Source organism: Ornithodoros turicata, chromosome 5, assembly GCF_037126465.1.
Source record: "Ornithodoros turicata isolate Travis chromosome 5, ASM3712646v1, whole genome shotgun sequence".
NCBI lineage: Eukaryota > Metazoa > Arthropoda > Arachnida > Ixodida > Argasidae > Ornithodoros > Ornithodoros turicata.
The window spans coordinates 59013778-59041154 of record NC_088205.1 but is presented as its reverse complement, the minus strand read 5'-3'; the positions used below and the strand labels follow the sequence as shown (position 1 = coordinate 59041154).

The following is a 27377-nucleotide window of genomic DNA, read 5'->3' as shown; positions in this document are numbered from 1 at the left end:
TTTGTTTCATTAAAATAAGCTTACCTGGTGCAACATGTTCGTTTTCTTTCTGCTTATTAAAACTCAGCTAATTATACCCATCCCTGTATAGTATAGTCTTTTTTTTTTTTTTTTTTCGATACAGATTTTTTATTAAAAAACTATAAGGGCTATAGACATCCTGTTTTCACTTTTTCCCTCTAATAAATGTATATTTCCCCCCCCCCCCCCCCCCCCATGTTTTCACTTGCATCATCTCTGGGCCGGCGGACGTTCTTGGCCATTGCACATCTTCGGAGACACGTCTTTCCTTCACCCCTAATGTGAGAGGGTGAAAGAACACACTATCACCTCTTGTGTCCTGGAAAAAGATTAAAAGAAAACAGAAAATGCAACCCAAGATAAGGGAGCTCGGATAGCGTCACCCGATACATTTCTTTTTGTTTTGTTTCCGCAAGTTCGAGCTCATCTTCGACGCATGAGGTGGCACTGTGCTCCTTCACCCTCTCACATTGGGGGTGAAGAAAAGACGCATCTCCAAAGATGCGCAATGAACAAAAAAAAAAAAAAAAAGGTGTTCTTTCATGAATTTTTTGCTGGCGGTCTATCGAACAGATTTTTGTTCTGAAAACGGTAACGGTATCAAGTGACCGAAGGGACCAGATGTTCTCATTGGGACGGCCTTGTAGTTTTTATAATTACAAAGTTAGTTAACGATTTTTAGGTACTTAGTCATTTTACAGTTGAGCAACAGATGGCCAAGAATGTCCGTCGGCCCAGAGATGATAGAACTGAAAACAGGATATCTATAGCCCTTATAGTTTTTTTTATGAAAAATCTGTGTCTAAAAACAAAAGACACCCTGTATGTTGTCTTATGTTTGTGAGATTTATGTTGCTTGCCTCTCACCTTTCTTGGTTTCCTTGTTTTGACCAGTGCAGTTTGGCTCTGGGCTATGGCTGAGCAAGTGGTCTTCTGACACAGAAAAGTCTCGACGTACAACGTACATTCTGGTCTACGGGATGTTCCTGCTCAGCTACAGCATCTTCACTTTCGTTGACTGGATTGTCTTCATGGTAGGATGCCTACGAGCATCGTCTTCCTTCCATGGAGAGCTGCTCTACAAGATAATGAGATCACCCCTCGCCTTCTTCGACAGTACTCCAATGGGGAGGATAATAAACAGGTAGAGATCTCCGAAGAGTCAAATCCATGTGCAACAACATAATTCGTAATACCTTTTCCTATTGGTCATATCGAGCTTTTGTGGTGGTACACGTGCTTTTGTGGTATAGTAGTACAGCCTCCCTTTTTCTGTCGTATTGCGGAGTGTCAACACGTCTTGTGGAGGAGTGGTGACTATAGTTCAGTGAGGCATTACAGGAGATACTTTTATCAATTTGGACTTCCCTTTGTCAAGGGCGTGTTTCGTGTGTCATATAGATGTTGGCTCATTTTAATATACCTGTGGAAGTAGATCCATACTGAAGTAATAGATGAAACCGCATGCTTCTACTATTAATATGCAGCCCCAGCAATGATTCATTGGCGTCGACTGAGGGGAGGGAGGGTGGGGGGAGGCACTCAACACGAAAGTTTCGAGGGATATCCTAAGAATCGCGTGTTTCATGCGAGTGATCATGAAGATCCTATAAAAATTTGCCTCACAACACGGAATTCCAGCCCCTGTCCGACCTCTGTGTATGAGGGGGGGGGAGCATTGTGCCCCGGTCCCCTCCGGCAGATTGAAAACTTTCCGCCTATCATATGATTAATACTGCAAAACCAGTAAACACGCTCTTTACAAATGCTGCTTTGCAAAAGCTACTACCAGAGTTGTAAGCATTGACTGCTCAAGCTCCAACTTCACTATAAATATTCATCATTGTTTTCTGCTGTTGTTGTTGACACTGAAGCACAACATACCAGCACTTGATGTGATTCATGGTTTGGCACACACTTAAACATCAGTAATTAAGAGTGCAGAGTTTGTTGTGGTTCTCCCAAGTGCTTTCACTGTGGCCACTGCAAAATGTTCCAGTTCTAATTGGTCCTTTGTAGTTTTTGAAGTTGCAAATATTGGCAGTTTTGGAAATGGAACCACCACTGCCATACAACATGGAGCAGTACGCTAAAGTTTGAAAAGGTCGAAAATTCACAGAGCACACTTCTAGCTAAGGCACAATCACAAACACAACACAAAACATTTGCTTTACCTATAAGTATGTGTTGCCAACTATACCAAAGGTGAATTTTAATTAATTCAGGAACTATGCTAGAGTACACTGTTTTTGTTCAGCATATAAAGTGGCACAATATCTGGACAGTATCTGGACAAACTAAATCCACTAATCCACTAATCCACTAAACTAAAACTAAATCCACTAATGAGAAGGCGATGAAAAGGGCCAGCCCTGCTGTTCCTTCCTGGCTATTGGGAGACTGAGGACAAGGAATCTTCCTAGCACCCCTCTCCCCTCGCCTTTCAACCCTCTCCCCTCCAAGGAAAAAAACAGAGAACAGAAAATCCTGATGTTAATACAGAAAGGTAAAAAATCCTGTGAACTGGTAAGGGAGGAGCCTAAGGACAAGCGCCGCCGATATTTCGAACCAAGGCTGTTCTTCTTCTCGGTACCGTCCTCATCATTGACATGGTATTTAAAGGGTTAGGGATGACACGTTTGTGATGATCAAGGTTTCATGGGTATTATTAGGTCAACAGCATGCCTGGACAGGAAAATTCCAACTACCATATTTACTCGTGTATAAGATGCACATTTTTTTGAAAACAAAAACATAGTGCCATTGAGGGAGTGGGTTCAGTACGCGGGGGAAAATTGGCACCCAACACTTAAAGGAGTACAGAGAGCTATCCAAAATATTTTCAGTTTAAGACATCTGATGAAAGTAATGCGTCAATTTGCCGAACAGCACAAAAGGTTTTGATGCATGCAATTTTTTTTCCCAGAAAAAAAAAAAAAAAGAAAGAAACGTACACAAACACAGCCGCACTCGTTGACTCTCGACTCGCCTTGCCGGGTGCAACGAGGAGGAGAAGGACGACCGATGACAGCGTAACATCGGCGCGGTCAGTCGAGGTCAGCGCCTGCCTTTTTCTTTTTGTGTGTAAGGGCAGTCTCTTTTTGTAGTCTGTAAACCTGTTCCCTTGGGGAGGATTGAAAGGGTGACCGTGTGCATGGAGGATTTCATTGTCTCGGCGGAGTTTCCCTGTGTGCAATGCTTCTTCAGAGCCCTGAACAGCAGACTAGCAGATGACATTTCTCTGAACCAATCAGCGAGCGCGGACGGTGTGTCGTCAGTGCAAGGTCACGGGCTGGTACTGCTCTCCACCACCGTTGCGCACGGTCGCTTTCTGCGCCATAATTTAAATTCAATTTCTGCTATAATTATGACTCTGTGGGGTGAATTACTTCTCATGGTGCATTTTACTGGCCTACTTAACAATTTCACAGGAAGAAAATAGGGTGTTAAAAATGATTTAGAATGGCTTAGTGGGACTGTTGGTACATAGCTATACGAAAAAGCTGGAGCTGTAAGGACAACGGACAGAAAGAACATGAGTACACGAGCAGCCGTCCCGTGTACTTGTGTTCTTTCTGTCCATTGTCCTTACAGATCCAGTTTCTTCGCATGTTAAAAATGACTTCTGTGCTACTTTAAGGTACGCTGAACTCTCGTTTTATTCCTAGATATCTGCAGCGATCTCCCCCAGAATCGAATGTTGCAATTGTCCCTCGCGTTGCGATTCTCCCACACCAAATCATCTTTCGTTCCATCAAGCGTGGATGAAACGAAATACCCCTCTATGTTCGTCATATTCGTCGTTCATCACTCTGGTTCCAGGCGTTCATTCTCGACTGTGCGAGACGATCCGGCCGTGCTACTGAAGTCTGGGTGCATTTAATATATGTGGGGAACAAAAAAGTATCGGCATTTCAGCACTGAAGTTGTGTGTGTGTGTGGAGGGGGGGTTCAATACATGTACGAGAGTGCGTTCAATATACGAGTAAATATGGTAGGCTTTTATGACTGAGGTGAACAACCTGTGTCCTTATAAGGCAATTTGTTAGGGTGCAAAAGTGAGTTGGGTGAATGCATCTTTAGAAAGATAAGAAGGCTAGCAGTTATGTGGAGAGCAATTATGGAGAGGATGCAAGGATTTTTAAGGGAACTGTAAAGTGAAGTATAACCACGATATTTCAAGGTACCATCATGTAGAACTGATCATGAGCTGTGTGATTTCTAGGGTCCGGAATTTTAAGCATTTGCCTATAAATGCCTATAAACGCATAATGTGACATTTTTGGGGTTGCCTGCCTTTTTTATGGACTCTATTGATTTGTAGCCTTTCTTCAGATTTTTGGATGTCATAACGGCCTTTTTTAGAGGTGCAAGTGCGAGTGCGCCTTCCAGGCTCATGCTGCGTGCTGCATTTTGCTTTTTGCTTCTGCGCGTTTGCGCCTTTGGTCTTTGTTGCATTTGGTTTCCTTCGGTACCTTGGTTTGCTAGAAGGCGTTCATGTATATTTGATCAAAAGATTTGCCACTTTGCAAGTCTTCCTGGATGGGGCATTCTGGAACACCAACAAAGCCAAAGAGCGTACCAGATTAACGTGCCTATTTTTGTATATTTGAGGGCCTAAATGCCTGCCTATTTCCATTGTTTTTAGTGCCTAAATTTCTGGGCCCTAGCGATCACACACACAAGTAGGGGTGTGCGAATCCGAATATTTTAAGTCGAATCGAATATCGAATCGAATGGGGGAAAAAATTCCGAATACCGAATCGAATATCGAATATTCGTGCAAAATTTACAATATGTCACTTTCGCACTAAAAGTTTCCATTTTGTAGCCCATGGCCGATCTTCACGTCTATATTTTGCCCATGGCTTTAGTGTAATTTTCCTGGCATTAACTGTCACAAGAGAGACACGCAAGTTTAAAGCCCCTACTTTTTAATTTTACATGAGAGTGCTTCCTGCTTTTTAGGTGAGCCTACACTTACTGGAATACTGGAGTGTTTACCTTCATTACAAAATTTTATGTCAGGCAGTAGCATGTTATACGGATGAGTCTGTAATTGTTTCAGACAACCACAGGCCATTTGTGAAACAAACGAATTGGCATCCTGCCTCAGCTTTGCCATGAACACCCTTTAATTTCTTTGCACTCGCCCTAGGAAGTTGCACTACTGAAATTTTAGATGTGAAGGACATCTTTAAGACAACCTTCTTGTTCGTGGGCTGTAGTCATTATTCGAGAGTCCTAACTTTTTAAAGGCAACCTCACAGACATCAAATTAAAGTCCCTCGTCGGCACCGCTAAACTGCATGTTGGAGGGGCGCCACCCCTTCCACAGGCGATGTCTACAAAACTAACTTTGCACCAGGTTATCTTAAATGAAACACTGTCCCGCCTGTGTTGGTCCTGCAGCAAGAGAAATTTCGTAAGGCAGGCTTCACCTCATGCACGGAAGCTTCAGGTGAAGCCCACTTTCGGGTTGTGGCGTTCATATTCGTGGAATAGTCGAATATTCGAGAAATCGAATATTGGATATTGGATTAACGAATATAATAGTTCGAGTGTTTGATATTCGATTCGAATTCGAGAATTCGAATATTCACACACCCCTACACACAAGTCATCACCCCTCAGTTCTTCATACTTTTCGCACTAATTAATTTTGAACACTTTTAGAAACTGAAAGGTGGTGACCCTCAACGTTCGCAAAGAACAAAGTTGAAGTAGGCCCCTGTTTGAAGGGCAGACATCATGTACATGATATTGAAGTACAACGTAACGCATTTAAGACAACGTGTTTGTTGCATTAATATGTGAACATTCCTATAGGTGTACACGTCTAAAGTAATATGACATTCTAGGAATATACCTGTTATGTACATGCATAGCTAACCATACCAGTTACTCAACGCAGGTTCAGCAGCGACATAGCGTCCATTGACCGCGAGGTTCCGATGAACGCCAACATTACTATCGGCAACATTGTGTGGATGAGTTTCCTCGCGGTCGTCGTGTGCCTCACCTCGTGGTACTTCGTCATAGTAGTAGTCTTCGCCTTCTTCCTCTTCCTGGGAGTCATGGTAAACACACATTGTTACACTGCTGCCAGTTCAATACCTTCATACTGTTGCAGTTAGTGCATTTTCCTGTGCTTGTATAAAATGTATGCCATGGTCGTAGGGAAGTTTTTGTAATAACTGGAAGGACATTATGCAAATGGACTGGGCAGCAGATGGTCTAACCCATAAAAAGACTGGTTTTGAAAGAAGTGGCATACACTACCAAAGAGGAGGAAATTGCTGTGCATCTTCTTTGCTTTTACTTTGCTAGCATGGAGAGGAGAGTGCATGTTTATTTTCAATGCTGCTGCATGCCTTTTCTCTTCTTACACGCTGTATAAGTGGTTAATTTGGCGACCTTAATAATACGTGAATTGCACGGAGGCACGTCTGGGGAATATTTTGAGGGAACTTTATTTCGCGGTACATTGACCCTGCACCACGGAGTTCTTAGGGTTGTCACTTACTTCGTGGAACTTTAATTTAGCAGAAAAATAGGTTTCGCAGGTCCATGTGAAGATTACTGCTTCAGTAGTACATACCGCAGTGTGCATATGGATGTTGTCCATTTATGTCTTGAGCATGAGTAAGCACGAGATTTAAAAAGAAAACGTGATACAGCATTTCTTACCACATTGCTTACTACATTGCTTACTACATTGCTTACTACATTGCTTACTACATTGCTTACTACATTACAGCATTGTTCATTTACCACAAAAGTAGTAAAATTGTATGCGCTGTACAACACACTCTTTCAGGCTTCAGCATTGAAAGGTGAGATGCAAGATTTTGAACTGAAAACAAATATCTTTGTTCTTTCTAGTTTAGACCCTGGTATTTTTGATTTCATATTTCTCCAAAATTTTATGGCAGCTCCTATACTTTGGAGTTTTATGGGAGTTTCTATAAAACGGAGTAACAACAGATGATATGACGTGAAACAGAAGATTTTTGGGTGCAAAAACAAGGACTCCTCTCACAAACACACATTGACTGACATGTGGCTGACAGGTTTTGCTGACATTGCATGATTGACGGACACATGAAGCATGTCGAGCACTTGGGCAGTGTTCACAACTTTAGATGCACACACATCTTTGGTCATTTATCTAGCTGTCATACTGTAAAATCTTTTATGCTTGCCAGCCCCTAATTTTTGCGAATTTAGTAAGAGTTGACACTTCAAAAACAGCGTTACAACTGCAAACTTTGTAGTAGCACATTTGATGTCTTCATATCCCTTACCAAGACCGTGATAGCGCAATTGAAAAAAAAAAGACATTACAATGTCGCACAGTCAGTATGCCCTGCACCCGTTTTTGGTTTGCAATCCGCTTCGCATTGATGATGGGATAAACGCGAGACGTGGCAGCGGCACCCGAAACATGATGAAGACGACCAAAGAACAGATTACGTTTCATTTCGGCATCAAGTGCAATGCATCGTCACTCTTTTTGCACAGTCTGCCTTACTATCTGCGAAGTTTTGCGGCTGCTTTGGTCTGACATGAAAGGGCACCAATAAGGGTGCTACGCTTCATTTCAGTAATACAATCGAGCCCGGTAATTACGATCTTCGATATAACGATAACTCTGATATTACGATCAAATTGCTGGTTTCCGTCAGCTCACCCAAAGACATCAATATAACGATCGCTGCGAAAGCGTTTGCTCGCATATAGCGATCAGAATTCTCGAGGCAGCTGGTAAAATGCATGAAAACTGAAGAGCAAGATTTAACTTTTTCATTGAAAACAAATTACGGTGGCATTTTCAAGAGCCTTAGCCTCCATGAGCGTTAAAGTGAGAACACAGTGCGTTTATCCACGCATGACCGCCGTGGATTAGATGACTTCGAAAGGGCGGAAGGGGCTCGTGAGAAGCAGAGGAGGTTGTTCTGTCTCCACATTGTTCTCTCGCCCTCAAGTTTTTTTCTGATTTGCTGCGTGCTACAATAGCATCTGCAGTTCAGAGACGTGTTTTGACGAGGAAAGATGCATGGCTCGCCCCAAAGTTGCACATGCTCGACGGATTTCGTAATGGTGCAAAGCCTTGTTGCGAAGTGCTGTGGCTTTCAAAACGTGTGTTGGCAGGCAGTAGCGTGTCGCCACACAAACACGCGTCGACGAATTACCCGTGGGGGAGGCGCATTCTGATGGACAATGCAGTTCCGATCGTGAGAATGATGATGACTAGGCCCTGGTTGGCGAGCAATGGATGAAGTCGTCGATCTCAGAATGTGCGGAGCCTCACGTGGTATCGACAGTTACGTTGCCCTTGGAAAAGCTTTCGACACAAATTTGTGTCAATTTAGAGCTAGATAGAATGCTTTCGCGGTCACAAGAAACACGCAGGTTCAGCGGCATTCTCCTTGCGCCATTCTACTTCGTTGACGCGATCCCGACCGGCAATTTCGCGAAGGCTCGTTTTGAAAGATAGCTCTGATATAACGATCAGGTTTCGCGTTCCCGTCAATATCGTTATAAACGGGCTCAACTGGAAAATTAGAAAAATATTTGGAGCACAAGCATCTGCAGCGCCACTTTTATTAAATGCAGCAGGGGCAGTCTCGGGTGTGTCACAATGTAAGCCAGTCAAACCACCAATTTTGTCATGCAGATCTCGCGAAATTTATTGGCTGCAAATACGTGCCCTGTGTCCGATTCTCGAAAAGTTGGTGGTCATGAAATTAATGGGTTTTACGGTATTCCGCTGACATGGCGATTACGTCCTTCCCTGTCTTCCTCTGTGGCATTAGTTTGCAACTCCACCGAGAGCAGAGTTGTTGCACGCATTAGCATGTGTGACGTTTTCAAATAACCCTGTTTCTTTTTTCAAGAGGTACTGCAGTAACAAATCAGTGTGTTTGATGTCGGTAAAGGAATAATATTGTGTTATTTGTCTACACTCACAAAGATTTCTGACTGGCCAATATCTTGTCTTTCTTCTATGGATTTGTTAAAACCTGTTAGGTAGCTTGATAATTTTTGCATGTCAGTATCGCACATCAAGTATTTGCATACTCCTAGTTTCAGAAGAACTGTCACTAACAGGTACTGTCTCTGCCAACACTCCGTCACCTCCACCGCTTGGAGTCCGTGAGCCGCACTCCCGTGTACTCCCACTTCAGTGAGACCATCTCTGGAATCGTATCAGTTCGAGCATTTGGCGTGACGGATCAGTTTCTGCACACACTGAATCGACGAGTAGACAACAACGTCAACTGCCTCTACCACAGTATGGCTCTCGACAGGTACGACCGTGCTTAAATAATGCTAAAGCTTAATGAGCTACCCCAAGCAGCTCAACATCTTGGACCCAGTATTGGCCCGGCCCAATATTGTGTCAATATGTTGTGCTGCTTGGGACAGCTTGTCCCATTGTTACGGATTCATATCTTTGCGTCAATCTAGTAGTCAGCTTTTAATATTGAATGGAAAAGGCATTTATGACAGGCAAAAAAAAAAGGGGGGGGGGGGGGGGTTCTGAGATACCTCCTTGTTTTCCAGTTGTGTAATGTCCTTTACCTTCCAAACGTTATGAAGTGTCGGCTGTGCGCACCCCTTTTAGTATGTCGCCTGTAACAGGAATATTTACCTATTGCTTTCCCCAATGGTTACTTGGCGCTGCCTAGAAATAGGAGACCAAATGGCTGAGATTGTCTAATTTTGAATTATTCTGACCAATAAGAATCTTATAAAATGGACAAGACTGGCATCTAACAAATCTCCCGTTGTTCCCGAAAAAAAAAAAAAAAAAAAAAAAAAAGAGGTCAGTGATGAAAGCAAACATGGGTAAGTAACAAATGACAACCAGGAACTGTCGCTATGTTTATCCTTCATATGCAGTGAACCTATAAGCTTTTCCTTTAATTCTTAACACAGCTGGAGAATGGTGGTTTCTTCTTCAATTTCCCTTATTGTCTCACTTGGCGCTTCACTATTGACTGTCATGGGCCGAGAAAGCCTTAGCCCAGGCATAGTTGGTTTGGCATTGTCATACACATTGCAGGTATGTCCTCATTCCACTTTCAACATTTTTGGGGTGTGGTGTATATGATCTTTTTGTGCATTGTTGGTACTTCAGTGGTGCCCTTAGAGTATTTCAGACACATTCATTTGTTCAGGTAGCTAAGTACAGTGCAATTCTGTGAATTCAAACTGCTGCTCGGGCCCTTTTAAAGTCGTGTATTTGAATGAGATTGGCTGGCTGATGGTGTGTGCATGTCAGAGGCACATGTACTCATAACACCATTACCTATAAAGGTGATACTTCTGCCAGACAAAAGAGGCGCAATAAAGGAATCTCCTTATGATGCGTGCAAATGCGATTGGCATATATACTGCTTGTTTGTGGTCAATCCTTGTTTTCCTATGGGGATCAAGGGCCGGATTCCCAAAAGTTCCCGTAACTTCACCCTCAAGCAGGGTGTCGGAGCGAACCGAAAACCGGAACCGAAAACCAAAAAAAAACACGCTATTTTGGTGCGAACCGGAACGGAATCGAAACCGTATACATTTTTTTCGCTCAGGAGGGAAACCGAAAAATATATTTAACGGTTTTCGGTCCAGGAAACAACTTCGCTGGTTTGGACTACGGATAGGCGAATGAAACAGACGTTGTGTGCTCTGAAGTCATGTCATGGATACTATACGAGGGTTACGGTTACGGTGGAATGTATGTCGGTATACTATGACCCTTAGGCTCCTTTTGTAATGGTTTATCGTTTGCGCACGCACACAGACTCAGAGGTACATGTGACTCTCTAGCAATGTGCCATAGTGTTCGTTTTAATTTGATCCCCGCAAACTCTCCTCAACTAAACAGCGACCCAAGGGGGCTGCCTAACGGCTTTTTTATCGGTAATGTCTTTTGTGGACAGGACACGAAGAAAATAAAACGGAGCCATCGAGCGCGTTTGTGAGTGAAGGTGTTCCTCGATTTGCGTCCTACTTGTGCGGTGGTGCTTGCTCGCTAGACAGTAGCAACAGACACTCGGATGGGACGCGATCGCTCCAATCCAGCAAGAAAGTACTTTACGTATGACATCACGACAAACAAGTCCGTTTGTAGCATGTGCTTCAAGAAAGGGGAAAGCCCATTTGAACAGACAGTAACCTACAGGAACCAGGAGCTACCAATTTCACAGCTGTCTATTAATATTAAATACCATGTATGCGGAATAAACGGGTTTACATTTTGTAACATTGATTTTTTTTGTGGGGATGAATATTCCCAGCAGAAGCGGAACCGGTTAAAAACAGGTACGAACCGTTAGTTTTTTGCTCTGGAGCACAACCAGTACTGGATCGTTTACGATGTAATCGGAATGAAAAACGTTTCGGTTCGACACCCTGCCCTCAAGGGTCCTTTGGTTATGGGTGCCCTGAGGGAGAACATTTCGTTTCTCATTTCAATCAATTTGTTTGTTTCTGAAACGTAAACACGCATGCCCCCGGCCAAGGGCTGACGTCGGGGGGGCTCGAAGCGGATTCGGCACAGATTCTTTCTAGAATGAAGCAGAAGTTCATGCACAGGACTGCGCCTCATTTCTTTTACGACAGCTGTCGTCTGCTACTTACGTTTTGCCTGTTCTGCTTGCGTTTCGTTTGCAAACTTCATATCAAGAGCTGTGTTTCGATGGGTCCACGTGCACAATACAGTGCAGAGGAGCAGGAGAGGCTACTAGAACTAGTAAAAAGTAAAAGGTGTCATTGAAAACAAAAAATCTGAAAGCACATTGCTCGGCGTGAAAGCCTAGGCGCCCAGGTTAATGCCCAGGTAATAGCGTCTGAAAGGACCGTAATGTAATTAAAGAGCTTTTAGAGAACATAAAAGCCAAAGCAAAGAAGGAGAAATTGGCAGATGTGCAATTCTGGCGGGGCATCGCCGGCAGGGTGGCAAGCTTCTCCCCCAATCGAATATCGGAGAGGGCATTGCAGGTGATGCCACATCTGAACCTGCGTCTACTGAATATATAGGTAAGCAAAAATTGTACAAGTTGCAAAAGTGTTGCGTACTTCGGATATGATTTGCACTAAAAAGGCACTTCTGGCTTGTTTTTGTGTATGTTCACAGCATCAGGTGTTATATGGAAAATGCTTGCATCTCTCGCATGACACTCAAACAACTTAAGCACCATGAACGACTTGAAACAAGCCCGCTGCAGAATAGCACAGGTCAAGTAACAATTGCTGGATGAGGGGAGCCATATGCCATGCTCTTCCTGACGTCAAGTTGTCGGTAGAGTTCATGCACAGAAGACTTCGCAAATGGTATCCTGCTTTGACTTGAAAGTCATCGTACCGCTCAAGAGGGTCTTCCCAGTTCCGAATTTGTCGCACTGACAGCACACGAACAACACCATGATGGTAGCGCTTGAATCGCTCGACAGGATCTATGAAATCTCACAGGTCCTCCATGTTTGTTCTGGGGCGAGCGTCCCTGTGCGAGCGTACAGGGAGCTTGCGCCACCCTTTAGAGCACCCCTTACGGATGCGGGTGCTTCGAGAAACGAAATCATCGACCCTCAGGTCTCCCGCATACATAGGGGACACTCGGGGATCGTTGGGAATACGGCCCAAGACTCTTCCCATTGGATGCGTTAAGTAGGTGCTTCGGAGCATGGGAGTGTGTGCTCCATGCGCTTAACGGGCGGAGCATATCACAGAGTGCGCCATTCGGAGTGTGCTCGAGCAAAATCCTCGCACTCCTAAGCTTTTTTTGGAGTACGGTGCACAGATCATGAAACGTGACTTCTGGAATGACTAACTCCTTCGCTGGGACGCTTGGTTGGCGGTAGACAGCCACGTGATGCAAGCGAAGCGTGGAGTTCTGTCCACATTCGTTTCATAGTTGAGTTGCTGCTCCGGAGTGTGGCGCTCTGTGTGCTCGAGCAAATGCGTTGGTGCATGTACTTAACACACCCATTGAGCACACAGCTAATAAAACGGCATGTATGACATCCGATATTTTCAAACAACTCTTCAGTCCGCTTCAAGATTGAATTAGCGGGATTGCACTGTATTACGGTGACATTTGGATTGTCATGGTGGACTGGTCTTTCCTTCTGGAGGAGGGCTATTTCGCTGCAATGGAAAATGAGATCTCTTCTTGTACAATTGTTGTTACTTGAGTTCTGTCAGGGCTAACCGTATTTAATGCTGCCCCAGGTATCTGATGGCTTGTCATGGACCTTTCGGCTCGCTGCCCTTTTAGAGACCAGCCTTGTTTCTGTGGAGAGAATCAAAGAATATCTTAAGCTTCCTGAAGAGGTAATTCACTCATCTCAATGCATACTAGCTGAATGGTTCCACAGGGTGAAATATCTAAAAAAATTGTAGGCCCCCTGGACTATAGATGAAACGCGACCTCCAGATGACTGGCCAAGCCTAGGTGCTGTCGAGTATCTCAACTTTAGCATCTCCTACCGCAAGGATTTGGAACCCGTTCTACGAGCTATAAACTTTGCTGCTTGCAGCGGACAGAAGGTGGGTAGACAAAATGATGTGACTGACAACATTTGTGTTTGTATAGCACTGCTGTCTGCAGTTTTTAATTGTGAATAATTTCTAGCGCACGTGCACAAGAGTTTCCTATCATCACAGCGATTTGAGCTTGTTGGTACATGTTCATCATTACTAGGAAGGCTCTAAGACGTGGACGATCTCACGACTAGATGTATGATGCTCCGCTACCAACAATCCCTATTATTTCAATATTGATCACATATTTATCATATCTTATATGACATTATACAGGCGCCGACCAAGTTTACAGGCTACAGGTACTAGAAGCCACGAGAACAGTCCGAGCTTTTAGCGAATGGCATAAATCCACTTCATTTCGAAAGCCTTCACTCGGAACATTCAAAGTGACTCGAAAAAAGTATCTACATGTAAGAACTGATGTGTCTGCTTTGCAGCGAGAACGTGCAACAACTTACCTCAGTGAATTTCAGCGAGTGTAGTGTTGTCCTTGTACTTCATCAGTGTAGCCACCACAGCAACAATTGCAACTGTGGACAGGGGTGCAACGGCAACCTCATCGCTGCCGTCGTTTTTACCTTTCATCTTTCATTATGTTGCCAGTGTTGAAGACGATGCTGACGCTAATGCTTCTGAAGCGTCAAACAGCAATGCCATGTTAGTCTTGATTGTCGATGGCTTTGCGTCTTTACCTGTACTAATCACATCTATCACAGTAACATCATCGACATCCTCATTTGAAGTTGAGGGCGACATCTCAGTATTTCTGATACTCAAACGTACGTGTAGTCTAAGACACGTGTGTTGTTGGTGTAGTGATCACATGAATAAGGATGACATGCACACAAGAGGAGGACCTGTAGACCGGAGTCTGTAGACAAAATGTGCAACACGCTTTCCAGAAAATCAGTCATGAGAAAGATATGGGACTGTTTTGAAAACAGTCCCATAATAAATAAATATATGTTCCTAGTCATAATAAAATATATGTTCCTAGTCATAATAAAATATATGTACCTATATACGTAAAAAAATATATGTTCCTAGTCATTTCCATGCCCCTTTAAAGTCTTCTTTTTCTCTTCCCAGATTGGTTTGGTGGGGAGGACAGGAGCAGGAAAGTCGACATTTGCACTGTCTCTCTTCAGGATTATTGAAGCTACATCAGGGCGTATATCCGTTGATAATGTTGATATAAGCGAAATTGGACTGCATGACCTTCGTTCAAAGATGACCATAATACCTCAGGTATGTGAAAGAATTATTTCAGTGGAATCTCTTTAAACGGAACTCGAAGGGACCAGTGAAATCTGTTACGTTTATCAGGAGTTCCATTTACCGGGAGAACATATTTTGGTTGTAACAGATGCTTCCCCCAACTGGTGCCAGACGCCCAAAGGCGGGGAATGTTATTAGGGTAGCCAGCAAAGGTAAATGTTGTGTGGAAAAGTGAAAATGTTGACAGTCAAATTAGTGTCATCATACATCTACTAGTACAGCTTTATTGGCACGTAGCTTATCTAGGAGGAAAGAAAATATCCAGTTTTGCCTGTGACAGTTGCTGGAACTGCTTTTTTTTTTATGGCACGATCCATGTCCGAAAGTCTGCGCAAAAACTCTTCAGATCCCTGTTGCTGCTCAAAAAAGGTTTTCAGAGCTTTAAGAGCTGCTTCCGCTTGGTGCAGGGTCACAACCTGTTCTGGTGCCTCATCCTCTGGTAGCTCTGTTTCCTCGTCGCTGTCATCATTGGTCACCTCAGCCACCATGCTTTCTACAGTGTTCTCTGGACACGTTGAAGCGTTTTCATCGACGCCAACATATTCTTCCATGTCAAAGGTCACGCCTCTCGATGAAAGTTCTTGCACTAGTTCCTGCTCCCGAATATCGTCGTCGTCCTCCTCATCAAACACTTCTTCGCAAACTGGATTTGTCATTGCTGGAGCAAATCCTGTGTGTCTGAAGCAGTTTGCAATTGTCGAAGTTGCTATCTGTCTCCAGGCATCATCAAGGATGTAGATAGCATGGAGTACATCCACCTTGTACTCCTTTCCTGTGTCCATACATAGGAGCATCATTTGGAGGAGTGTCTTTCGGAACCGCACCTTGAGGGCTTTGATAATGCCCTGGTCCATGGGTTGGAACAGCGACGTGGTGTTGGCGGGCAGGAACTCCAGCTTGATGGACTTCAGACCCTCCACCACTCCATGTCCAGGGCAATTGTCCACAAGGAATAGAACCTTCCTTTTCTGCCGAGAAAATCTTGCATCTTCACTGTGAATCCACTTGGTAAACATTGCCTGTTTCATCCAAGCTTTTGAGTTGGCGTCATATGCGACGAGCAAGGTGTTGACGTTCTTGAAGCAACGTGGACGCTTCGACTTGCCAACAACCAGTAGCTTCAGCTTGTCAGTTCCGCTCATATTCGCGCCCACGAGAACTGTCAATCTTTCCTTACTTAGTTTCCCGCCAGTGCATTGCTCACCCTGAAGGATATCGTCTTCGTTGGCAGAAGCTTGAAAAAGAGTGCTGTCTCGTCGATGTTATAAATGTTGTCCGGACTGAACTGACGCAGGATCTCGGGGAGTCGTCGCGCCCGCGAGATCTTGCATGCTGCGGCGTCACCGACGGAACTTTCGCCACACACAGTACGAAAGATGAGTCCGTTGTGCTCCTTGAATCTGGACAACCATCCTTCACTACAGGAAAAGTTCTCAATACCAAGCTGCAGAACAAATTCTTCCGCCTTGGCACGAATGAGGGGCCCGCTTAAAGGAAGATTTTCGCTTCCGGCCCTCCGGATCCACAACACCAAGCACTTTTCCAGTTCCTCGTGGTTGGCCAGTCGTAGCCTCTTCCGCTGGGGTGCAAATCTGGAATTGCTGAATGCGTCGCGCAGCTTCTCCTTTTCCTGGATGATCTGAGTCAAGGTACTCTTCGGAACTCCATACTTCATTGCTAGTGCAGTCTTTGAAAATCCACCGCTCTCGAAATCGTTGATGATATCGATCTGCTTGGCCAGAGGTAGGGGCTGGTGTGGGCGTTTAGACGTAGCCATCACGAACGAATGCAGGATGGAAACTGAAACCACGAACTCCCGACGATGGGTGTGTCATGTAACCGCGTGCATGGCGGCGGCGCTGTACGCGACCGGAAACCAACACCGGAAACTGATGATGCGCGTGGTGATCGCGCTGGAAAAGCTGGAGAGGACTTGGAAAACTGTCCAGTTGGTGCCGTATTTGGTTCCGTTTACCCGGAGGTTCAGAAATTTTTGTTCCGATTAATGGAAGAAAAAATACATTGGAAAGATCCAAAACCAACCAAATCCGAGACTTTTGTTCCATTTAAACGGAAATTCCGTTTAAGCGATTTCCGTTTAGCGAGATTCCACTGTGCACAAATTATCGTAGCATGCATCAAAGCAAGCGCTGTCTGAAGTGTCCAGGTCTCCCTTTCTCTTTGCACCATGTTGTAAAAGAGGCACACCTCGTAACTACATTGTGAATTTAACGATTGTTTCACGTTTAGATCAATTCAGAAAAATACAAGATAGGGTACAGTATCATGCGACACTGTTGCTATAAGTAGAACGTTGCCTCAAGAGACAAAATGTGCTTACTGTGCTTGTGATGCAAGACGTTCGGCCGTCGTTGTCCATGGCTGTACATAGGGTGAAGTGAAATGCCAAGTGTACCATCAAGTTAATTTTGATTGTTCACACAATTCTTGAAAAATAAGTGTTAATTGTATGTCATTGAATAGTGAAAATGTAAAATTGCTTGCACAGTGGCTTGTATTGTATAATTTAAAGGTCAACACTTCCATTCCATTTTTTCCAAGCTTCACTGTAAGTAAATGCGTTCAACTAATTAGTAGGGTCATTCCACGCCAAGTGATCCAGCGATGCTGCTGGAACAGTAGACAAGGGCTATGAGAGCCCTATACTCGGAGCTCTATAGTTGGGATTCGGGTCATAGTCGTCTTTTGGGATGGTGTCAACCCAATTTCAAAAGCGCCCTGCATTGTGAACAGCCAGAACAACTGCACTTCAGAGGTCCCAGAAAGATTATGTTCCATGCCAGCTAAACATTTCAATTATAAATAATACTATCGTGTAATAATAAGTGAATGAGCGATCATTATATGTTGATAAGATGCGTACTGGGTCATTCCACGCCAAGTGATCCAGCGATGCTGCTCAACCCCCGCCGATTTTTACGAAAAAAGTCAGAGTTTATTGTGGTGGTATCCCAAATCCAAAATATTAGCCTCAAATGGCGACGCGTTCCGGCGCTAGGGGACTCTGAATTGCGTGCTTGAAGCAAAAACCGTGCCCCTTCTGGAAACGTGTTGTGAGCGTTCTACAGCACCAAAGAAATCCAAAATTTAACCGTGTTTACTAGAAGGACAATATCACTAACTGACCGAGTCTCAATAGTCTACCGCAAAATTTGGGATTTGTGGGATCCTGGGAAACACTTCAAAATTTGTCCAACTTTAACATTTTTTATAAAAATAGCAACAGCATCTACCAAACCGAAATTTTGCAGGTGTGAAGCCCCTCAGGAGTAGCCTATAACAAAAAAGTATTAACCCTTTTCTCAATGATCTAGGTGTTGTAAAAAATTCGTAAATTCTCAGAAATTCTTAAAAAGTTCACATTTCAGGGTTAAAATTTTCAATGGCGATAACAAGCTAGAAATATGCGTTTCACATAGAACTGTAGAAGAACTCCTCATTTATGCGTGGAGAAAAAATCAGGAAGGTTTTTTTCGATAAACTGAAGAAATAATTTTTTTCGTCAGTATACTCGCGACATACGCTTTGCAGCGCGGCCACCGAGTATAAGCGCATGCTGATCCTGCTTGCCTCAAAAACCTTGAGGTGAAACTCAAATTTTAGCAAAAGGAATGCCGGAAACTTTTCTGAAAGTAAAATAAGTCAATATTTTACATATATAAGAGCTCTTTTGACCAGCCCCAAAGGACAGTTCAAGTTCGCTTGACTACTGATTTCCCTTTTTCCCTTTTGGTGCTTGCCGCCATGCTGCATAAAGTAAGTCTATAAGTTTCGACCTCGTACACCTTCAGTACCTTTATGCGCCTCTCCTTCCTTCATTTCAGAAATAAGTACATCCGTTGGGATATCATCCGCCCGATAGTTAAAGCGCGGTTTCAATTTCGTTTATGGTCACGTAGGTCATGAGGCGTCAAGATTTGGTTTTTGAATGGTTTTGGGTTTGAATGGTTTTTGAATATTTTGCTGCGAGCCTCTTCAACGTTCCCCCAACACCATCACAGGGACCCTTCCCGTGTGATGTCGTACAAAAAATACCAAGAAGCTCATATCAAAGGGGGGGGCTCATATCTTTCTGAGGTTCCGCAGGGCTCTAATCTCGGCCCTTTATTCTTCTTAATATTTGTGAATGATTTGTCCTTGGTCGTTCAACACTCGGAGGTGCTACAGTATGCTGACGATGTTAAACTGTATCGGGTTATTTCCACAGTGGATGACTGTGAGCTACTCGAGCGGGATGTTGATTCAGTAAATAACTGGTGTGAAAATAATTTTTTGTTACTTAACCCTGCCAAGACGAAGGTGTTGACGATAAGCAAAAAGAAAAAGCCCACGCATTTTTCTTATGTTGTCGAAAACATTGATATCGAGCGTGTGCCCTCTGTTCGTGACCTTGGCGTCATAGTGGACAGCGCCCTTTCCTTCGGCCCACATGTGAACACCATTGTGAACAATGCTGTCAGGTCTCTGGGTGTTATAACGCGATTTACTCGTGGCTTCTCTGGCCTTCGGTGCTTGTTAGTGGAGCCATGTCAGGAGCAGACTCGAACATTGCAGCATTGTTTGGAACCGTTTGACTAAAACGCAGTCAGACCAAATTGAACGTGTACAACGTAAGCTGGTTACTACTGTTTATGACAGATATATTGGTAGGAGGTTATACTATGACTATGAGCGCATTCTTTATTATATAGGACTTCCGTTATTGTCGTGTCGAAGACGATGTATTGATTTGCGATTTTTGGAAAAAGTAATTAACGGTGAAATCGACTGTCCCACGTTGTTATCATCCGTTAATTTTCTGTGTACATCAAGGACAAGGGCACGAAATTTGTTCTACATTAGTCATTCAGACGTTGCTTCTCCTTTGTCTCGGTTACTGAAAGTGTATAATGACTATGGTTCTGATCGTGCGACATTTCGATAGCAAATCTTTCTCTTAATTTAGTTATCCCGGAATCTTTAATTAGCCAGCATTATACATGTGTAGTTCCCTGTTGTATATAGAGTATGTATTGTGTTTCGTGCACCACACTAAAGGCCACGGCTGTTTGTGTGCACTTTAAATAAATAAAATCAATCAATCAATCAATCAATCAATCATCACCCCTCACCCTATAGTCGTGACGATGACACTCGGTGTGGCTAAGAACGACGAGCCAATACCGACATTACCCCCATCTTTTTGTTCTGAGAGTGCGCATATTTTTATCTCTTCTGGTTCTTTTGAAAAATAAACAACAATAATAATAAATACAACGGGGCAGGTGAGTAAGAACAAGACATAGATTAAAGTTATGCACAAAATATTGCGTTTAAAACTTGAAAATACATCCGATCCAAATCAAAAGTCATATACATTTTTTTTTTGTTTCTCTACTATGACGCTGCACCATCTGTAAAATACTCAATGTGAGGACTGTCCATGGTGAAGCGTTGTAGGAGTTGCCCTTGAAAAACGTGCACTGCTGAGTTGTCATGTGTTAGTGGGTCTGATATCATCTATAAGCCTTGCCCTATAGGTCTTTGTCCTGTCTGTCGACATCATGAAAATAAACAACGATATAGTAGCCTGGCTATCGTGCCAGTACGCATTTTCTGTCGTGCCTAGACCGAAGGCATGGATGTGCTGAGCGGCACGGCTGAAATCGCAGGACCCGCAGTAATCCAGCGGATTTTACCATGTGCACTTATGGCAGTGCAGCGGCCCAAAGCTACACGGCGGAGGATCATTAGCGTCATGCCTGAAAACATAGACAAGAAAAAAGATTTTACAAAAATGACATGCATGATTTCAAGAAAATGTCATGGAAGAAAATGGGGTCACTGTGCCACCAGGAAGGAACAAAATCAAATGATATATGGAGAGTGAGTTATGATACACTACAGGTCAATTTTAGGAGCAAAAATATCTATCGCCATATGTGCTATACCTGAATTTCGTTAAAAATATACTGTAATATACGCTGTAATCCCGTAGAGGAACTTTCATACGGAATACCAGTCGCGATCAAATGGGAGGGAGAGAAAAGCCAGAGAATGGAATATGTTACTCTAATTCGTTGTTTCCCGTGAAACAACAAGCAGTAATACAAGCTACGGTAAAAGAAGGAGAGCGATTCAACACTCACCGCTGTGGAGGTCCTTTGCTGGATCTAGCCGCCGCCGAGGTGTCCGATAGTGCAACAACGACCACCACTGAAAGAAGTGGTTTAACAATCCAGCAACACAAATTACAAATGTGCAAGTCAGTCGAAATTGAACTGTCTCTTAAAACTGCAGCTAACATAGGACACTCCTGTGCAGAATGTGCTGAGTTCCAAAAAGGAACAAAAAAGGAACAAAGACAGAGTCGAACTGTTGCCATAAGAGATTGTATATGTACCAAGTTCGGACTGCCTTCCGACCAAGCCTGCCAGGAAAGATAAACAAGGCAGTGAACATGAAGCGAAGCGAGAGCCTTGAACCGGCTGTGCGGAAGCGTGTGAAGATGAGTCACCCGGCTTGGGTCGAATACCAGATACTCCACACAGAGTCTGCTTCCAGAATGCCTGTGAGACATATCCTCACAAGTGCTCATTCTTTTATGCATTTGAGCGTATGGGTGTTCGGTAGCTTCAGTGAACTGTGTGCAGCCGCGACATTGAGGTGGTCGAAAGAGCTCTACCGAAATAGGGAAATTGCCTTTTCAATGTTGACTCACTCCACTTGTAGAACAACTTCCAGCATTCCGTTTGTTAGAATTTGTGTTTTACCTGAAGGTTTTTTTTTTAGGCCAGCAGGATCAGCATGCGCTTATACTGGGTGACCGCGCTGCAAAGCCTACGTCGCGAGTATATCGCCAAAAAAAAATTTTTTTCTTCAGTTTATAAAAATAGAAACCTTCCTGATTTTTTCTCCACGCATAAATGAGGAGTTCTTCTACAGTTCTATGTGAAGCGCATATTTCTAGCTTGTTATCGCCATTGAAAATTTTAACCCTGAAATGTGAACTTTTTAAGAATTTCTGAGAATTTACGAATTTTTTACAACACCTCGATCGTTGAGAAAAGGGTTAATACTTTTTTGTTATAGACTACTCCTGAGGGGCTTCACACCTGCAAAATTTCGGTTTGGTAGATGCTGTTGCTATTTTTATAAAAAAATGTTAAAGTTGGGCAAATTTTGAAGTGTTTCCCAGGATCCCACAAATCCCAAATTTTGCGGTACACTATTGAGACTTCAGTCAGTTGGTTGAGAGGTCAGTTGGTGACATTATCCTTCTAGTAAACACGTTTAAATTTTGGATTTCTTCGGTGCTGTAGAATGCTCACAACACACTTCCAGAGGGGGCATGGTTTTTGCTCCAAGCGTGAAATTCAGAGCCCCCTAGCGCCGGAAGGCGTCGCTATTTGAGGCTAATATTTTGGATTTGGGGTACGTCTACCACCACAATGAACTCTGATTTTTTTTGTAAAAATCGGCGGGGGTCGAGCAGCATCGCTGGATCACTTGGCGTGGAATGACCCAGTATGCATCTTATCAACATATAATGATTGCTCATTCACTTATTTTTATACGATATTATTTATAATTGAAATGTTTAGCTGGCATGTAACATAATTTTTCTGGCACCTTTGAAGTACAGTTGTTCTGGCTGTTCACAATGCAGGGCGCTTTTGAAATTGGGTTGACACCATCCCAAAAGACGACTATGACCCGAATCCCGACTATAGAGGTCCGAATATAGGGCTCTCATAGCCCTTGTCTACTGTTTCAATGTCTACTGTGTCAATGTTTAGTGAAATTTCCTCAACTAGAGGAACATAGTTTAGGTAACCTTTTCCAAAATGATCATACTCACTCGGCAATCTTGCATTGACAGTGCATCAGGACTTTTAAGTTCATTAGGTTTAAAACTGTGCTGAGCAGCCTTGACTTGTGATTTTCAAATCACACGTACAAGTCCTCAAGGTTCACATACAGTTTCCAAGACCCTGCTTACAAATAGTAACCTTACTGCGAGTACAATAGTGGCAAAGTGTCAGAATGAAGCCGCCGGCCAGCTGTCGAAGTGAAGGAACTTACTTGAGATTTTTCGTGAGCGTGAGCAGGGCTTTCTTTGGCATACAGTTCCATGACCCACAAACTGTAGACATGAATATTGAAATGGGATATTCCCACTGAAATTAGTGCAGCTGCTCACTATGTGCTTTATGCCATGAACACAACTCGTAGGACCCAGTCTTATTTGCGGGGACCCTCAGGTGGAATTTGGATCCATGTGAAGAAAACACGGATGAAGAACTGTGGACAGCGCTGGAACAGAGTCACCTCAAAGATTTTGTGGCGGAGCAGGAAGCGGGCTTGGAGTACGAGATTACGGAAGGTGGAGACAACCTAAGGTCAGCTTAAGTAGATTATAACCTCACATTTATTTGTTTCTATGGCTATCATATTTTACAAATGCATCATTTTCATCTGAAAGAGTGCCCCCTTGCGAGGCACCTGAAAGTTTCTTTGCCAAAATCGTCTGTTTTCAATTGCCCTACAAAGTACCAGTCAGCTACTTCAGATTTCTATGTTTTTACTTGTGGTAATTGTCATAGTTTCCCATTGGTTGCTGTACACTCTAAACCCAGCGACGGATAGGTGCCGTCTGATCAACTGGCACATTTTTCAAAAAATGTGCCAGATGACTTCAAGAGGCCCGCAGTGCCTGCGAAAGCTGCAGGTGCTCTGTGCCCCCTGAAACAAGTGGTACGACACCCCTGCTGACGCCTGGAGCCACAGTGTACTGAACATATTGAAGAGTTACTCGCACCCGCTAATACGGGAGACACATTGTGCCTCTCGAGTTCCCTAACAGAAAAATGACATCCAGGCTTCGAAAAAAATAAAGGAAGAAAATGCACCAAGGACATCGAACTTGAAACGCTAAATTTTATTGGCGTGCACATACCTTTAAATTGCATCCAGTTCATCGGAAAGCACACACGGTCCACTAATCCCAACACGCCAACATGGAGCGTACGATGCACGGACACACAAACCCATCCGATGCACCAGGCATTCCTCCAAACATCGAACACACAGTCTTCGAAACTTCGAACGGGCTGGCACTGCAAAGCTCAATCAAGGTCATCCTTAGTGACGAACATGACTGTTCCTCAAACGAAATGGCCGACGAACAATTGTCCAAACAAGTGTCACCAGACACGCTTCAATGTGAGAATCAGTTGCAATTTTGCAGACGTATGTGTGACCTTTGAGACAGGAAACAACCTGTAAAGAAACCTAAGTGAATATCACGCTGGTAATGTCCCAATGTGAATGCTGGAATAGTACACCATTTTGTTACTCACGTAATTGCAGTCGATCCAGTCCCACGGTCACCTATAACGAAAGAATACCATACAAAGTACTATTAGCCTCACTTGTAATGTACATCGTCGATTCACCCACATAGCCGATCCTTTCCTGCCGCCATTTGCAATGCGTCCACCGTCTGCAACAGAATGTACTTCGAAGGTTAAACACAAGTAAAACGCAGGCGTCGTACGATGCATCACAGCTAAGCAAACTTTAAACCTGTACTCAAAAGCACGGTTGTCATCCTTCTGAAAGGCGAGGTTGCAGCGGCAGCGCAGACAACGGGCGAGAAATCAAGGAGGAAGGCACTGCGGAAGAATACGCTGTGCCATGTCACTCCTCACTGGCGGAGCGCGGAGCAACGTTGTACGCTCCAGCGAAGGCACACATATTCAGCCGGCACATGTATTATTCAACAAGCACACGAATACACGGCTCATGAGGCACACATATTATTCAGCGGGCACAAAGCCGTTGCATACCGAAGTGACCGCTTTTTACCTGCTGAAATTTGTTGATGGGTATCGCTGTGCTTGCTATTTGATAACTGTTACAGCTGTTTCTAAACAGTCACGGCTGTTTCTAAACAGTTACGGCTGTGCACCGGCTGTACTTTCTGAGGGAACTTTTTTTAACCGGCACTTGTCTGTCACAGGATTTAGTGTGTTTTGTTATATTCAGACAATATAGACTTATAGTGTAGTTTAAATGTAATGATTATGCGATGAAATGGGACGGGAGCCTTGTCCCACTCTCATGACACTTGTCTTACACTCACATTAGATCAGCTCACTGGATGGCCTGTGTCAGAGCTCTTTGCCAAGCCATAACAGTTGCACTATGTGTTACGTGCAATTATTGACTTTTACGGCTGTATCATTTTTTTGTATTGCGTAGTGCTGGACAGAGGCAGCTTGTTTGCCTGACACGAGCACTGTTGAGAAAGAGCAAGGTGCTAGTCCTGGATGAAGCAACAGCATGTGTTGACCTTGCAACAGATCATTTGGTGAAGGAGACTCTTCAGAACCAATTCAAGGACACCACAGTCATCACTATAGCTCACCGACTTCACACAGTTATGGACTGTGATAGGTAGGTGCTGACTAACTTTGCAGAAAACTATACGGATGTGCATACAAAGATGCTTTCCAGTGTTTCTTCCCATTATCGCCACAGGTCAGCATTCTACGTTCTGCTACCCTTGGCTGGGAAATAACTTAAGATGACACTTGGCTTTATGCGAAAACGTCTGGCTCTTTCAGTAAATATAGTGAAATGCTGCTCATGTGGGGTGGGGTGGGGAGTGGGGGGGTGGGGGTGGGGGGTAAAATATCGGGTTATGTTTTGCATCGATCGTTCAGGTATGATCAGGTTGAAGTGAACCTGATTACACCCAATCCTGGTTGAATCGGATTGAATCAGGTGTAAATTTTCTGTTTACTCGGCATAAGCATACATCATACACAAGTAGACACAGAGTGTCAATATTTAGTCCATGTATCTGAGAGGCAGCATGACCTCTGTTTTGTCAGTTTTTATGAGCATATTTAAGCATTTACAACAGTTTGCAAAGTTCTGTGTTAGGTGTGATGACTTCGGATCCCCCTGGTCGAGCAGTTTTTGGGGAAATACCAGGTTACACCCTGTTTTTTCTTATTTAAATTTGGGAGGGAGGGTGGGGGTAAATATCTGGCATAGTCAGGAATAACCCTAAAAAGTCGGGCTTTAAATGTACACCAGGTATGCAGAAGCAGATAAAGCAGGTTCAGTCCTGAAATGCTACCTATCACAGTGACCATTAAAAGATTTGTAAAACACAGCAAGCACACACCAAAAACCCAAAGCGAAACATTAAAATCAGGGGCTGGTGCTTGTAGAACTACTGTTTGCCTAAGAGCACTGCCCTCCTTCATTGAATCTGGTGTGGTGTAGCCAGCGTGATAAAAAAGCTAAGTGCCATACAAGCCCAAACAAAACAAGATGAAACATTCCAGCCCAAAAGATAAATATTGCCATATCCAACCCACATATAAAAAGGGGCATCTGCTGTAGTAGAGTTGTAAATGGCTTTCGAGAATGCAGTCAGTTTGTATCACTAGCTGTGAGACTTAGAGCCAGCTGACAGGTGCATTAAAGGAGCAGTCTAGAGGTACACAACTTTCAGAAACTTTTTTAGAAAACGTGATATAAATCATATAGAGAATAGAAGTCAACAAGAAACAGCTCGCAATGTTCGCAGCAGACGGTTTTTCCTACCAACGAATGAGGGGGCTCTCTACCACAAACGTCACACTAGAGTGGGTGATTTGAGAGAGTGGGTAGGAGATTTTGCAAATTAATTGCGCTGCGGTGAAACAACTTTGGACAAAAATATTTTGTGGGAATGCTTTTCACATAGTGCTTTACAAGATGACAGCAGTTTTTGGCCATGTGAGATACCACTTTAATGCTCCTTGATGATCTCTGTTGCAAGATAAATCTTTTGTGACATGGATGTCCTCTTTCAATTGTACAAGGGTGGTTCAAACGAACCTAATAGCGTCCTCGATAAACTGCACCGGTGCGCCCCGGTGCGACCTGGTGCGGCTTGCCATCCTCGATAAACTGCACTGGTGCGCACTGAACGTCCTCGATTAAAGGAGTGCACCCGTTCAGTGCAGCACTGAGTTGCCCCGAACTCACACAGAGAAAATCGGCCGAGCGCCAGAGTGCAATCCCAAGAAGCATCGCGATTGCCGGAAGCACGGAGGAAGGCGGAAGCGGCAAGTAGCCAGATGTAGCCGTGCAAGTAGCAGCAGACAGTCATCGTCAGCATGGCATTCGATCGGTGCCGCTCGCCAGGTGCCTCTCGCTACGGGTCGCGCAGCCTACGAGCCACAACGAGCACAGATCTCTAGGTAGTGCATGCTAGTATCCATCAGATCCACCAGTGCAGTGCAGTTTCATGTTCGATAATGCCTCCGCCCAGGGCACCGCCAGTGTAGAGCGCCACGCACCACGGTGGTTTCGGGGCAATTCCGGAGCAAGTTTATCGAGGACGCTATAAAGAAAGACCAGCAGTACGAGCGCTGTATTCTTGCAAGTTTCTTTTGCGTATGGGTGTAGACCATTACATGGGGCCCGTTAGTAGGGATGTTTTCCCAATGAAATAGTAATCCATC

The 27377-nt window shown here is 43.9% G+C and overlaps 2 protein-coding genes across 2 annotated transcripts in view; one reads left to right on the top strand and one right to left on the bottom strand.

Annotated features, from left to right (window-relative positions):
- Positions 1-27377, bottom strand: part of LOC135394520 (rab proteins geranylgeranyltransferase component A 1-like) — a 216146-nt gene that overhangs the window by 166773 nt on the left and 21996 nt on the right. The window lies entirely within an intron of this gene.
- LOC135394523 (multidrug resistance-associated protein 1-like) overlaps positions 1-27377 on the top strand; it is an 81810-nt gene that overhangs the window by 54197 nt on the left and 236 nt on the right. The window contains exons 22-30 of the mRNA XM_064625302.1: positions 921-1165; positions 5936-6101; positions 9136-9335; positions 9967-10093; positions 13255-13356; positions 13426-13572; positions 14659-14817; positions 23083-23249; positions 25114-25308. Of these exons, the coding sequence (XP_064481372.1) occupies positions 921-1165; positions 5936-6101; positions 9136-9335; positions 9967-10093; positions 13255-13356; positions 13426-13572; positions 14659-14817; positions 23083-23249; positions 25114-25308 (1508 nt within the window). The remainder of the gene's footprint in view (positions 1-920; positions 1166-5935; positions 6102-9135; positions 9336-9966; positions 10094-13254; positions 13357-13425; positions 13573-14658; positions 14818-23082; positions 23250-25113; positions 25309-27377) is intronic.